The following is a 15,343-nucleotide window of genomic DNA, read 5'->3' on the forward strand; positions in this document are numbered from 1 at the left end:
CCATACTGTACATATGTATGTAATTTTCAAACAATAAAATTTATTTTAAAAACTCAAGTTGAACAGAAATCATGTGAGATTGTCTTTATTAAAGTTCACATTTTAATTACAGCTAAACATTCCAGAAAACATTTCACAACACTCAGAGGGGATAGCCATAGGAAACCGCAAGTTACTCCGTAGTCATTAGGCATACAAAGGGTCACTGAGGGACAGAACTTAAATCACTACTGGTCCCCCTTAGCAAGTAAATATTCTAGACAAGTATTAACAACAGAATAGCACCTGATCAGGACAGAGTCACAAGGAGCAGGTACCTAAATCAATCCTTTTTTATGGACTAGGAATTGGGGTCACATATTAGAAGGCTAAAGATTCTTTCAGATTAAGCAATATGTTTTCTAGGGGTGACATTAATACTGATGAATCACTTATGTTTAAAAAGTCAATAGAAGAAAGAGTTAAGGGAGAACATCACTCTACTGGTGACTATAGGAGATGTGTCAAATTGCTGAAGGGTTTCTCTTTTCTCTGCTGGATTCTCTAAGAGTTCTTCTGAGATATTTTCATTGCGACTGTCTTAAGCTCAGTGTATTCATACATGCCATGCTCACCCCTAGAAAGGAAAGAAAGTTGCATATAAACATGATTGTGCACTGAAAATAATTTGGTACAAGTTTTTTTTTTTGCTTATCTGAGTAGGGACAATGAAAATATTTACTGAATACAGAGTAGTTTATATAGTTGCTAGCTGACCATAAGCTTTATTACCAAACATAAATTCTCCAATGTAGAAAAACACTTTTAACCATACCATTTCTTTTAAATAATTATTTTCTCAGCTTAGTTTCAGAAAAGATATCTATTGTTTACATTACTTTATTTGGCCATATGACTAACTAATAAATAATTCAATCTGGTTATATTTTATTGGAACAAGAAGGAGTTCATATTGCACTGTACATTGTCTGAAGAGAAACAGAATAAACAATCAACTTCACTTGAGCCTGCATTCATAATCTGCATTGTCACAGAAGAGATGAGCAGGTAGAAGAAGACCAAGATCCTCCTCCATTCAGGGTTCTATTCTTCTGAAGCTATAGTTTTAACAGGAAATTTTTAATCTGGGTCAAACAACCACCTAATTTTCATATGTTGAATTTTTGTTTCTTTGTGTGTTTCTTTTTGTTTTCTTTTATTTTGTTTTTGGAGTACTTGTATTTCCTTTTAAGGAGGAAAGAAACTAAAGAAGGCTTGATTCAGGCTTTTCAGATTTTAGCAGATGATGGTTTTCTCTATTATTCAACGTTATCAATAAACTTAAAAATTTTCAAATCCGTTTCAAGTGATCAGAAGCTGAGTTGAGTCCATGTGTAGATACCACAGTAACATATTAGAGGTCCACCTGAGGCCAATTTTTGAAATCATGATTTCTTTCGACCTGATGGATGATTTAATTTATAAGAACCACACTCAGTTGAGATCTGCATTATTTGGATAAAATCACATTACATGTATATAGGATCATAAAGCCTATACACACACAGGTTTGTCAGGGAGCTGATTTCTGATAATTCTCTACCTACTATGTTCCTGATTCAGTTGTGTATATAGCCAATGTCTTATTCTCCTGAGCAAATATTAATGCTGTATATTGGTAGTTTCTGTGAATAATTTAAACATTTGGAACTAGGCCTTAAAAACCTCAAAAGCATGTTTTTTTAAACATAATTAAATAGCTTGACCAAGCTGTCTAAAGTCCATTAAAATGTAGTGTTTTAATAAGTACTTCATACCAAAGAGACAGACAACTTAATTCATAAATTTGACAAAGTTGCTTTCCATTGCATTTAGGGTTACTGGGACACTGGAGTGACAGAATTCTACATGTATTGTCACATCAAGGCTGACCTGAGTCACCTTCCTCAGAAATTTTGTATATATATAAAATTTTCATGCAGATCACAAGAGCATCTACCTCCTTAAATTTCTTCCTAACTAAGAGGAATCTATACATTACTGTCCCTGACTTCTAATTCTTCTGTATACAAATCATCCCATTGGCTCATCATCAAGTGTTGATTCTGACTAAGCAGATCTGAATGATCTCAGGTTAAGTCCGGCTTCTCATGACAGACCACCCAATGCCTAAAACAGTATGAGACTAAGCTATGTCTGCTTCACCCCTGGTGTCAAGAGATGAGCCTTAATGAAGGTTCAGGAAAACACTTGCTAAGCTGATTTCATAAATACAATCAAGAAAATAAAAATTCATCTGAGTACACTATTTGGGATTCTTTAGAAACCCTGTTTTCAAATTCATTAATTTGGCTTTTCTGCCTTTGAAAATAACTCATAACTCTTGAAAGGAGTCATTCCAGGTAATTGTCTCAGTAATTCTCTGTGGACATTTTGCAGCAAATACTTTATTTAACAGATACATTATAGTTATTAGGCAGACTTCAATAGAAGCATATCAGCTTGAGATAAGTCAGCTTTAAGTTGTTCAAGAGGTATATTCAAATATCTTGAGTGTTTCGATATTTATTTCCATTCATCTCAATGTTACCAGTTAACCATTTTTCCTGCTTTCTGAAAATAGCTTCTATTTACACATAACATAGGAAATCTTAAAAACAGGCAACAATTTATTTACCAAGGTACTGTACTTACCATGGCCCTGAATGAGTAGTAAAAACATAAGTATATTCCACCTGCTATCTCTTTTTCACACTTAGGAAATACTTCCAACATTTAAAAAACTATTTGTTACTAAATATAGGTGGAGTTTACCCCCAAAGGAGTGAAAACAGAACAGTTTCCTGGTAGCGGCAATTCTTATCACAAAATATGTTTGCATTGTAATATAAAGTTTAGCTTACAGTTCTCTTCCATTTCCAGACATCTTGAATCCACCAAAAGGACACTGGACGGCCATAGCCAAATAGCAGTTGACCCTAAAACAAAGAAGAGATGGCTACTGTAGGTAATACTTAACACATCCCATAATTTCTAATCAGGAAATTTAAAAATTCAGAAGTCTCCTTAAGAACTCCTTTGTTTTTGGTCAAGTATGATCTCTGAAATTAAAAGTGGCATTATAATCTAGAATGCAAAAAGCCTCAGTATATATTATGTAGAAATAAATGACAAAACTATGAGCATGAATTTGTGTGTGTGTGTGTGTGCACATGTTGCGAGCATGCACATACTGTTAGTTTGAATCATAACAGAGGGAAGAACGAATATGTCATAAAAGGAAGTGTCTGAGGCTGAAATTGAATGGAGTTCTTTAATGGCTTATATGTATGAAGCTTTGTGGTAATCTTGAACTTTATACATTTAGAAGTCTAAAAATAACTTTCTCAGCAATTATTATATGTGTCAATACTTTTTTCAATTGTTTCATTCATTGATAAATAGACAGTTTAAGCAGAAGTGGTGGCAGGAATTGGGCCCATTTATCAGTCTGGTAACCAGTTTTTAGAAATATTTTGAAGATGTTTCTAACAAACACACAGTAAAAAGTGTAACTATAAAACATAGAAGGTCATTGTAGATCAAGGCGATGGGAGAAGGTGACTGGAGGGCAGCTCTACAGGCTGTAAACAATTATTTTAATGTGAATGCAAGAGAATAATGTTCTATATTTTATAGAGCTGCTATTGACCTCTGACAGATGATTTATAAAAATACATGGTACCCAGTAAGTCTTTAGCAAATGTAGACTGTGAATATGTATGAGTTAAAGCACTCAATTTTCCAATACTTTTTTCATAGAAACATCTATGTTGATCATCGGTTATACTAACTAGATGGGACTTTGATTAATTTCCTTTAAGAGACATTGAAAGAAATGGCACGATAAGAAAAAAAAATCAGGCTTTCGAACTCCTGTGCTTAATGCTGATTGTATATTAAGGTTTTATGGCAGTTTAAACTACTTTCATTGAGTAAAAAAATCTGCAATCAGAGTAAACCCCAGAGACATGGTGATGGAGATGTCTGATTCTCAGCCGCATCTCTCATTTGGTAAACCCCAGAAACATAATTGAGCTGTTTGATTCTCAACTGCATTCCTCATTTGGTTGTATAGGTAAATTTTTCATACTTCTAATGTGTTCACATGAGTGTATATGTATATGTGTGTGCATGCGTGTGTGTGTGCACATGTGCCCATGCATGCGTGGGGAAGATGCATGGAAGACTGAAGAGATAAAGGTGAAGTGCTCTTTTCTCTTTTTGTCAGGCCTCTCTTATCTTTCAAGTGCAACAGTTTTGCTAAATTGCCTAGCCAGTGAAGTCCAGGGATTCTTCTGTCTCAGACAACAGTGATAAGCTTCTAAGCACAAGCCACCATATCTTGCTTTTACATTGAAGTTTCTTACACTTGCACACCAAGTACACCCCTTGCTAAGCAGTCTCTCTAGCACCATGTTACAAGGACTTAAGCTCTCAATGATACAGGCTTCATGCTTCTCTGAAATTCGGGGAATCAGAAGTGTTTCCGTTTGAGGGTTTTTTCAATCTATGGATTATTCAAAAAGATTTTACTGGTTGAAAATCCATATTTGAAAATAAAAAACTTGAAATACCCCCAGAATACAAACAGTTTTAACATTATATTGGCATATTTCACAGAATTTGGATTTGTCATTTTAGTGTGAAGCTGGCTAAACTCACACTAAATAGAGGCATGCGGAGAAGGATGATTTAGAGCATATAGCTCTCACTCTGCTAATCATTGTATGCTCTCGATAACTTCCTAAATCTCAGCAAGCTCCCGGTTTTGATCACAGATAAGATTTGGGATGACAAAGAAAAGTTGTTGAGTAAAATAAAATGATGAGTGTAAGAAATACATTACAATTTTGTGTCACTGGTACCTAGATGATGACTCTCACTTTAATAGGAGAAAAAGGTATTTCAAGTGAACAAGAGGGTCAAGAAATGCCTAATTGTGTCCCTTAGGATGCTTTTCAGTGCCTAGTTTTCTTTAACTGGACTAGGTGTGGAAATAGCTTGTGCTGTTTCCGGGACTGAGGGAGGGGAGGCTTGATGAGGAAAAAGTTGCTGAGGAGAAGATGGGCAAAGTTTGAGAAGCACAGCCTGAGAATTTGTATTAAAGTTAAATTACAAAAATTAAAGAACAGGCTAAGTCAAAAGCTAGAGAAAAGGCTGGAGAATTGGCTCAGTGTTAACAGTCCTTGCTGCTCTTACAGAGGACTTGAACTGGGTCTTAGTAATGTGGATTACAACTAACTGTCTACGGCTTCATTTCCAGAAGAGGATTGTATACCCTCTTCTGGCTTCTGAATGCCCCAGGCACTTATATGGTGCACAGACATACCTGCAAGCAAAATACAAATGCACATATATTAATTTAAAAAATAATGAAATAGCACCAAGTCTATGGATGTAGACCTGTGATCCCAACCTCTCAGAAGCGTTTTGCAGGAGGATGAGAAATCCAAGACCAGTGTGGGCCACAGAGTGAGTTCAGGGCCAGATTGAGAAACTGAGCTCTTATCTTGTATTAAACAGTATAAAGCAGAATATGATGGAGCTCACAAGTAGAGCATATGCTCAGCTAATGTAACACCTTTGGTTCGATTTCAAATATGGTAAATGATAGTAATAGCAATAATGTGGAGTATACATAAGGTACCAATATACATTATCTAATATATAGTTAATTATAATAGAATTTTACTTTCATCTTCCTGTTTATATAGCAAAGTACAAAGTGCCCTGGCATTATCTAATAATACATATATTGTATAAATCAAACAGCCATAAAATGGTCAATATTCTACATAAGTAATTTGTAAAGCTGAAAGACAATAATTTGTTTTTATTTTTTATTTACAGAAACTATGTTTCTAACAGGTCAGATAATTTCTAGGAAAGTTTAAGTCTAGAGGAGGGCAACTCAGCCTGCCCATTTGGCTGATACAGGAAGGGCACAGCTTACTTCACATGCACTTACCACACTACCCCGGCCTGCAGAGCAGAAGACACAGTGAGGGCCTTATCCAGGTCTTTTGTGAAGACTCCAGCTGCCAGGCCATAGGAGGTATTGTTTGCTCTCTTGATCACATCATCTATAGATTTAAACTTCATGATTTGTTGCACTGGTCCAAATATCTACACAAAAATGACACAAACACAGGTTAAACAATTCACACTGCATATGCTTTAAATACACTTCCGGTGCCTTCTTAGAAGCCATTCTCCATGGACTAAGGTGTTGCCTCTCTCTTCAGACCTATGTGTAAGGATAAAAACAGATAGCCATCCCAAAGAATCCCAAAACATTTTCTGATCTTGTGTGAATTTTATCTATGGAGCAGACACCAGTCATCATGGCAGTGTTTCTTCTTACACACTGTGACAGAGCTTCCCAAAATGTAAAGATTGAACAACAAATCAGGAAACACATGACTTGCTTGGAAATGTTTTAAATCCTAAGCCTAGTTTTCTTCAAGTTACTGCGTAAGATAACAAGACCTAGAAAGCAGTGCTTTGCTCTAAGTGTAACAAATAGACAACGATTGAAAACTATGTTTATGCCTTGAACACTGGTGTGTCATTGATTGAAGTATCATCCATTTCATTATATTTGGATACTTTCATATTATATATTTTAATATTTTAAAACATATATAGTATATATTTTATGTTATATTATAAAAATATTTAAATAAAACAACACAAAATTCTTATCCAGATTCTACTAGTCACCCATCCATATATAGAATTACCAAAAAGTATAAAAGGATTTATTGCTAGAAGCCTAACTCCGGAACCTATACTAAACAAACCATCTGGCAGTGGCTCGGGTTACAGGACAGGGAATGGAGTCACAATTTGTCCAATCCAGTATAAGCCAGTATTTCCTTTCTACTGGAATCTAGTCAGTAAAACCCACACACAAATCAGTCTGTACCTCTTCCCCACTCTGAAGTAATAGGAAATCCTGAATTTTTCACGTGGATAAAAAACTCCTATATTTTGGTAAGGTAGTTATCAAAACTAAATAAAAGGCTTTTCTGAATGCTAGTATAATTTCCTGGGAAATGTGGACATGGGTTGACAAAATTCCTCAAGCATCAAATGGTTTTCTGGTTCCAAGTCAATTTGAGTGCCATGGGGCAGTTAGAAGCCACTCATTGAAGGGTAGAAGCAGACGCTAGGGTTCTAAGTTCTCTCATGACCCTATAACTGGGAAGCATAGCAACGCAAACACTGTCAATGGGAAGCAGGAGGAGCAGGAAGACAGGGCATTTGCTCTGAGTTGCAGTAACTCAGCTGACTTAGTAAGGGCTCCGGCTCCTATTCGGAAGCAGCAAATGAGATATTCCAGTGAGCCACGCTAGGAGCACAACAAATGTTTCCTTGAACGAAGATTATTTTCTGCTTTATTGTGCTTTGTAGAAATGTTAAGCAAAATCTATAAGAGCAATAGATGTGATTAAAGAAGCATTGACCGATAAGTGCAGAAATGCAAATGCAGTTGAGTATTGAATTGATGGAGCTGTCCTAAGTGTGTTGCATGATCCACATATATATTTGATTTTTATTTCTTTTCTTTATTTCACCTCCCAGCAAAGCTGAATAGTCCCCCTTTCTCTTTATTTGTTGACATTATGGAAGTAAAGAAAATAACCTCTCATATCCTCTGCCATATCAGGTACATTGAATGTTGAAATTACGAATGAGTGATTTGAGTCACTGTATCTTCCGTTTTAGTTTAGTACATGACGCTTTCATTGTCTAAGGAAAGTGCTCTTATCTCTGCATATATTAAATAAAAGTCCTCAAAGCCCTCATATTTGTGAAGTATATTAGCTACTATTTTTATCACAAACTAGTTCCTCTTAATTATATGTTGAATATCTGGGTACCATCTTTATTGATCCTTCCTAGATTGTGCCCCCCAGGACTCATCTTCACTTCCCTTACATAACCAGTCCACTCTGTCTCTCTTGGTTGACCATTTTATGTGGATAATATAGATAATTCAGTGGGTGCTGTTCTGTGCCCGGCATATGTAGCACAATTTGTCCACATTTATTCCTATTTTTACAAAGGACAGGGTCATTTCCCATTCCTTTAAACCTGTAAATTAAGCACCTACAAAAGCTGCTGTGGACTTTGTTCTGGGTTTGATATTAACTATTTGTAGCCCATTGCACTCCTCACTAATTAGTCTTCGTCACAAATTACTTTAGACTTTATCATCAAGCATTTCAGGGGAATGCAACTCAAGAAGTGGGGGGTTTTAGGAGAACATGCACAGAACATGACAAGCCCAGAAATAGAAACAGGTAGGACCATTACCTCCTCTTTGGCAATGCGCATCTCATCGGTAACATTGGAGAACACTGTGGGCTGAACAAAGAAGCCTTTGTTCCCCCAGCGTCCACCACCACACTCCAGTTTGGCTCCTTCTTTCTTCCCACTCTCAATGAGATCAAGTATTTTATTATGTTGTTCCTTGTCGATCTAATTGAAAGAAATCACAAGAAAAAGAGAGATAATATATTGCAAATGAAGACTTCAAAATGCCAGGATATTCATATGAAATGTTCCAAAATAGGTGACAGATACTCATCTAATTCTTTGGTATGTTTGTTATCATGAATTAAAAGAAAAACCTAAAAAAATAGTTACATTTAGTGTAGTTAGATAAGCATAGAAATTTGGTGACATAGGAATATAAGAAGGTTATATACAACTGCTGTTTATTCACTTTGGAAGAAAACATGTTAATGATTAGACACATTTGTCTGAAATCTTAGTCTGGAGTGAAATAAAAGAGTGAAATGAAAAAGAGGACTTTCATTCAGTTTCAGTGGATATGCCACTTGAGAATAGACGGTCTTGACTGGAGAAGACCACGAATCTTCAGAGATAGAATCTATGTATTCCTAAAGCACGCGTTTTTCCTCGCATCCTGTTGGTACAATGCCAGACTTAGTAATTCAGATCAGTAGATTTTATCCCAGTTTCCAACAAGTCCTTCTTATCACCTTTGTGCTTCAAAAGATGAATTATGTCTGAGCATGTGGTCAATTACCATGGACATGAAATGTTTTAACTACTAATTTGTAGAGTTTTCTTTGGGCAACCAATTCACAAATAAAGATGTGTAGACTTATTGTTAATTATGAAAGCTTGGCCTGAGCTTAGGCTTGTCCCACAAGCGCCTATAACTTAAATCAAGTCATTTATGCTAATCTACATTTTGCCTCATGGCATTTGCCTTTCTTTCGTTCTATATGTTTAACTCTTTACATGTCTCTTGGCATCTATTAGCATAAAGAGTGCACCTCGACACTGGGGAGGCAGAGGCAGGCAGATCTCTGTGAGTTCGAGGCCAGCGTGGGCTACAAGAGCTAGTTCCAGGACAGGAACCAAAAAGCTATGGAGAAACCCTGTCTCAAAAAATCCAAAAAAAAAAAAAAAAAAAAAGAGTGCACCTCGATTCCTCCTCTTCGGCCCTGCCTAGCTATTAGCCATTCAGTTCACAGCAATATATCTTCATACAATGTCCAAATATCACACTTGATTTCCCCTCTTTCATCTAAATAAAAAGGAAAGGTTTAAATCTAATACAGTAAAACTATATACAATATGAAAAATTTTCAGGTAAGACTTATATTCACAATATCCCGTCCATAGCATTTGGCAAATTCAGAGAAAATATTCCATTATTTACTCTGTCTTGGTGATTCCAATCTTTTGTTCACCTAATTCACTTTCTATCATAACTTATATTATCAACATAAAACTATATTTTTAGACCTCAAACATTATCTTAGAAAAACAACTTAAGCTTTGTTTCTCAACCTTATAAGCTTTATACCTCTTTTGTGAGTATCTTTTCTGAATTTGGTAACAAAGAAAACTGTAACAATAACTATCTAGTCTTTAATCACCACCAGATAACCAAAAGGAATATGATATTACCTAATTAAAACATATAGCCAGGCATCCCTTTGATACCATATCAGTCTTCCTCATACAGCTTAGTTCAGCTCAGTAGGTTGCATAATAGTTTCTAAAAGTACTGTTTACCATATTTGTTTTTCAAAAGATGAACTATGACTAAATATATGGCATTTTCCACAGGTGTACAATGTTTTAACTAATATTTATGTAAAAAGAGTTCAAAATTCTGTTTGCTAATATCAAAATGACCCAAGTCTCCCTACAATGCAATAGAATGTGAAGTCTTCCTGCTACCTAAGCTCTCATATAAGTGGTTAAATGAATATCTCTTGTGTCTGATGTCATTGGTGAAAATAGCCTATCTGAGATAAAAGTTGGGTCACACTAAAGAAATGGATATCAAAGCACTACAAAAAGGGTCAGGATTTTGCCTATTGAAAGTGTCTCTTGTTGTGACTTAAAAATGGCATTTGTCATCTTGTTGAACTCTCCCAGTCTCCTCAGTCTTGTGAGGATCAGAAGTGATCCATGATGTACCTTCTAACTGCACTTATCTCAGTTTCAACAATAAGGCAGAGTAAATGCTAACTAATATCAGTTATAATTTTAGAAACTTTGGCACAGAATATGGTACCACGTTGCTATGAAATCTCTTATGCACATCACTTAAATGGATATTCCCCAAAGAAAATCTCTTCATTTCTAGCCTATTGTAGAATTGTAACTTGCTTTCTTGGACTCCCAGACTCCAAATCATTACATGGAGACATTTTATTAGTTATGAATCCTTAGCCTTAGTATAGGCTTATCCCGCTAGCTCTTATAACTTGTATTAACCAGTTTCTCTTCATTTACATTTTGCCTCAGAACCTTTTACCTTTCTTTCATTCCATATATTCTACTTTCCTGCTTCCCCCATGTCTGACTGACTGCTGACTGCCTGGTTGGTCATAAGTATCTCCCTCTTTTTCTCCCTCATTCTGAAAATTAACTTGATCATGTCCTCAAAGCTCACTATTTATTAGTTCTTGTTTCAAGTTGATTTCCCTAATTAAAGTGTTTACCTCTCTTTTACCAGAGAACATATCTGGTGACAATCTAATTCTTGAATATCTGCTAAAGAAATAGAAAGGTATTCGTATTAACTTTTCAAAATTTTCAAATTAAAAAATACTAATTACTTCTAAGGGGGAGAAGTTAATTGTTACCTTGTATAAAGGCTTTAGCTTTCTATTTAATAGACATTTATGAATATACAACAAAATCAGCACGGCACTAGCTGTGTCAGTGTATCACACAGTTTGTCTCATTTCAGTGTGTAACGTGTGAGGCCCACAGTTGGAAGCCTGTACCACCTTAACGGAGGGTCAGAGAGTTTGAATTTATTTTTGCTCTTTCAAAGTTGTTGACAACAGGTGTGGCTACACAGCCTGACCTGTGATGTGGTTACTTTTGTTTTGGACATTAAGATGTCCCATAGAGGTGATTCACTCCACCCTGACCAAAGATCGGAGAATTTAAGCATACTCCTTCTCCTTAATTTAAAATAAGAGGTTTGGCACAGGGAGTGACTCTCTACAAGATACTTGGTCTAGAGAATGTTCACTGTATATCCTGCCCGAGGCATCAGATGTTTTACTCAGGAAATAATGGCTTGATGTTTCAAGTATTGAAGTAAGTAACTGTTCTGGTTGTCTTTTGTGTCATGTTAAAGCAGTCTTTTGCCTCCTTTCCCCCCTTTTGTATTGGGGAATAAAAGTGTATGAAAAATAAGCTGGGCAAATTCAGTATTGAGTATTCACTGAGTTGCCCTCCCTGTACTATTTTGTGTCTCTGTATTTATTTCATACCTCTTTTCCTCCTACCTAACATTTCCAATCCACAAACCTCTATCCTGGAATGTATGAACCCATCGTGGCTGGACCATGGCAGAACTCACCCCAGAAGGTGGCTTATGACATAGTGAATCCTCAAGACATATATTACTATGTTCTCGTTATTGACAAGAAGATTGAGTAGGGGAAAGTTCAAACTTCTTTTTCAAATAAAAATACTGATCATTCCAAGTATGTGCACATATATGCATATGTATGTGTGTATGAATGAAGCAAAAAATGAGTACTTTATAAAACAAATGTCCTTATATAAAATCTAATACATAATATAAAATAAGTAACACACCTATTATAACTGCTGAAAAACTCAAATACAGTAAGTTGGTAATCATTAAAAAAGAAGAAACTCCAAAATTGTAGAAATTGTGTTTTCTATACATATACATATATACATATATATATGGCTTTTGCCTTCTCCATATCTATTTGATTATGATACAGTATTAATACACAAACTCTGTTTTTAAGGAATTGGTGACTAAACCAGCAATGGATGAAATGGTAGGCAAGTGTCTCCTTGATGACTCTTCCCATAAGCTTTTTCTTGTTACAGATAGAGAAAGATAACGAGATATAGAGAGAAGCATTGAGATGCCTCGAGTTTCCCCCTAGCACTGGACAAATTCCCAGCATGCCTGTCTATTCCACTTGCACAGCACTACTTGCCACAAGCAGCTATGAACTCACAAAGCCCTGTGCTAATAACCTAGAAAATGGGATTGTGTGCTTTCAACTTCTATGAGTTAATGTTTTAAGTCTGTTCTAATGTATTCCCCTTGTAAGCTATGAAATATTAAAACTCAATTTTTGAGGCTATTGATTTCTTTCCTGGTGAAGGAAAATATAGGCCCTCATTCAGTATTATATATTACAGATACCCATGGCTTCTCTTTTTCCTTATATCCTCTAAGCATGCACCACTGTGTCATCAGTCTCGCATATATCTGTCTTCCATTCATCTACTCTCGCCATCCTCTATGTTTTTACTCATATATCTAATGATGAACATATTTCATTTTTATGTATACAGACCAATAGATACTTAGAATGAGGAACAGTAACAACAAAAACACTGAGAACTATTGGGAGCAGTGAGACTCAAGATCCTGAATTTCTTAGAAACAACTTGTTTTCCCCTGATCTGAGTGCCTACAGCTGCTCTGAGCACGAGACCTTCAGGAGTTCCTGATGGCAGGAGAGTGGTTTCTGGTGGGTTTGGCTGGGGTGTGGCTATCTCTATATATGCCCTTGAACACAGTAAAGGGGTATTCTTGGGGCTTTGGTATCAGTGTTAAAAGGTCTGCATGTCGGTCTGTCTCTGCATCTGTATTCTCAACGTGCAGCCCCTTGCCTGAAGCTCGCAAACTGGGTTCAAGCGCACAGAGTGCAGACACGGGGGCACAGTGCACTGCAGAGAACTATATATTTTTCTGGTCTATATGAAACACTAATAGAAATCTGAAAAATTACCAAATAAGATGAAAATCATAACTACTTCTATATAATCTCTGAACTCACTCATAAAAAAATGACAATGATATTGAAACAAGACAATGATTCCTTCACTTGACAGTTACCTTATTTATGTCTTTGAGGTTTCACTACTCCAATTTTTTTTGTACTAAAGTTTTTCTGTTTGTATACTTGTGCTAAGTAGAAAATTATAAGACCTTTTTGTGAGCAAATTATGTCCAAAAAAAGCATGACCATGTCCACTTGGGTTTTAAGACTTTGTCAGACTCCTTTCTCAGGGTATAACTGGTAGCAATATACCCTAAGCCTTTAATAGAATTTAAGTTTTATTAAATCATTGAAGAATGAAGTTAGGTTACAACTCAATAGTGAGGCACTTGGGGAACGTAAAATCTTTGTTTAGGTTTTCCTGTTCACTGTTGGGTGCCCAATAGCATCCTTTCCTCTGCTCACTAGTTTAAGTAGATCCCTTTCAATTTAATCTGTCTCCAGATAAGGTCAGTGGCCCCTATTGTGATATCCAGAAGAATGGGTAAGCTCAGAAGGTCCTGGAGCTTAAACAATGGCCCATGAATGAAAGTTGTGCAAGAACAAAAGTTTACATTGCGGTGAGAGAAACAAAGGCATCCATATTTGTAGTTGATGTAACTACAAAGAAGAAACTCAGAGACCCCTTGGGATGTCTGGCTTTTGATAAATAGAAGGAAAAGCTTTTCTGGTCCAGAAATCAGGACCTTCAAAAACACAGGATATTTTTGCATCAGAGAAACTGAGGACCCTGTAGAGGGTTGGGAAGTGCTCTACTGCTTATAGAATGGCAACTGAGATGAAGGATTGATTATGAGGAAGAATTTACAGATATGTATACATTTCCAGACTAAAAAAAATGAATGTAGGAATTAAGAATTTTACCAATTAAAGAATACAAGAAATGATAGCATTTAAAAATGTTCCTTCCTTTTTGTGTGTTATATGAGTGCAGTGTGCAGGTGTGTGTGTTTGCATGCATGCATATATAGGTAGGAGTAAATGCATGTACATGCGTGTGCACCTTCATGTTAAATAAGTGTATATAGGTGCATATACATGTATGTACATGTTTGTGGATGCCAACGGTTGACACTGAATATCTTCTTCAACGGTTTTCTATTTTTTTCTTCTACTGAGGGAAGCTCTCTCACTGAACTCAGAGCTCCAGTCTAACTACTCAGCTTTTATATGGGTGTTAGAATCAGAACTCTGGTCTTTGGGGTTGTGTGACAATTTTTTTTTTTATGTGTTGATCCATCCCATCAGCCTTTCTTTCTATGCTTAATTCCAACCATGGCTCCGAGAATGTTTCTAGATTCAAAGAAAAAAAATGGCAAGACGAAACAGATTTATCTTTGCTGTTTGAAGTAAGATTAATTAAATCACCAGACCAAGATAATGTCAGCTACCAATGAGCAATATTAAGAAGTTACTTAATAAATCTTATTTAACCAAACTAGACCTAAAAAGATTAGTTTTACATCCAAAACACTTGCTTTTCTGATGTTTACTCACCTGAGGACCTTGATTTATTCCGGCATTCAGAGGATTTCCAAGAACGTATTTCTTGGCCCGCTCAACACTCCTTTTCACAAACTCATCATAAATTGACTCCTCAACAAAAAGCCTGGATGCTGCTATACACAACTGTCCCTGATGGAAGAACACTCCTTGGTGTGCAAACTCAACAGCACTGTCCACTGCAAAGGAAACATTCACAGGAGAGGAAGAACATTTTCTAAAGATTACAAACACACACATACACACACATATGTTTCAGATGCTATATGGTGATAGGAAAAATGATGAATCATCTGATGAGACATAGATTCATTACACTGCGTGAAGCTAAGAAAGAAATTGACCCCTTGATCCTTTATTTATGATGGAAATAATAACAAGGGAACTCTGACAAGGTGGTGTCTGTTATGACTTCTGAAGAGCATATATTTAATTAGAAGATAAAATATCATTGCAAATAATTTTAC

General features: G+C 36.0%; 1 protein-coding gene across 1 annotated transcript in view; it reads right to left on the reverse strand.

Annotated features, from left to right (window-relative positions):
- Positions 1-69: 69 nt before the first annotated feature.
- Positions 70-15,343, reverse strand: part of LOC126510753 (aldehyde dehydrogenase, cytosolic 1) — a 34,189-nt gene continuing 18,915 nt past the window's right edge. Inside the window, exons 9-13 of the mRNA XM_050157463.1 lie at positions 14,871-15,055; positions 8,344-8,508; positions 5,990-6,147; positions 2,883-2,957; positions 70-616 (exon numbers count right to left, since the gene is read on the reverse strand). Of these exons, the coding sequence (XP_050013420.1) occupies positions 544-616; positions 2,883-2,957; positions 5,990-6,147; positions 8,344-8,508; positions 14,871-15,055 (656 nt within the window). The 3' untranslated portion in view covers positions 70-543. The remainder of the gene's footprint in view (positions 617-2,882; positions 2,958-5,989; positions 6,148-8,343; positions 8,509-14,870; positions 15,056-15,343) is intronic.

Source organism: Alexandromys fortis, unplaced genomic scaffold (genome assembly GCF_014885135.2).
Source record: "Alexandromys fortis isolate MF-2015 unplaced genomic scaffold, M_Fortis_MF-2015_v1.1 scaffold_10, whole genome shotgun sequence".
In the NCBI taxonomy this organism is placed as follows: domain Eukaryota; kingdom Metazoa; phylum Chordata; class Mammalia; order Rodentia; family Cricetidae; genus Alexandromys; species Alexandromys fortis.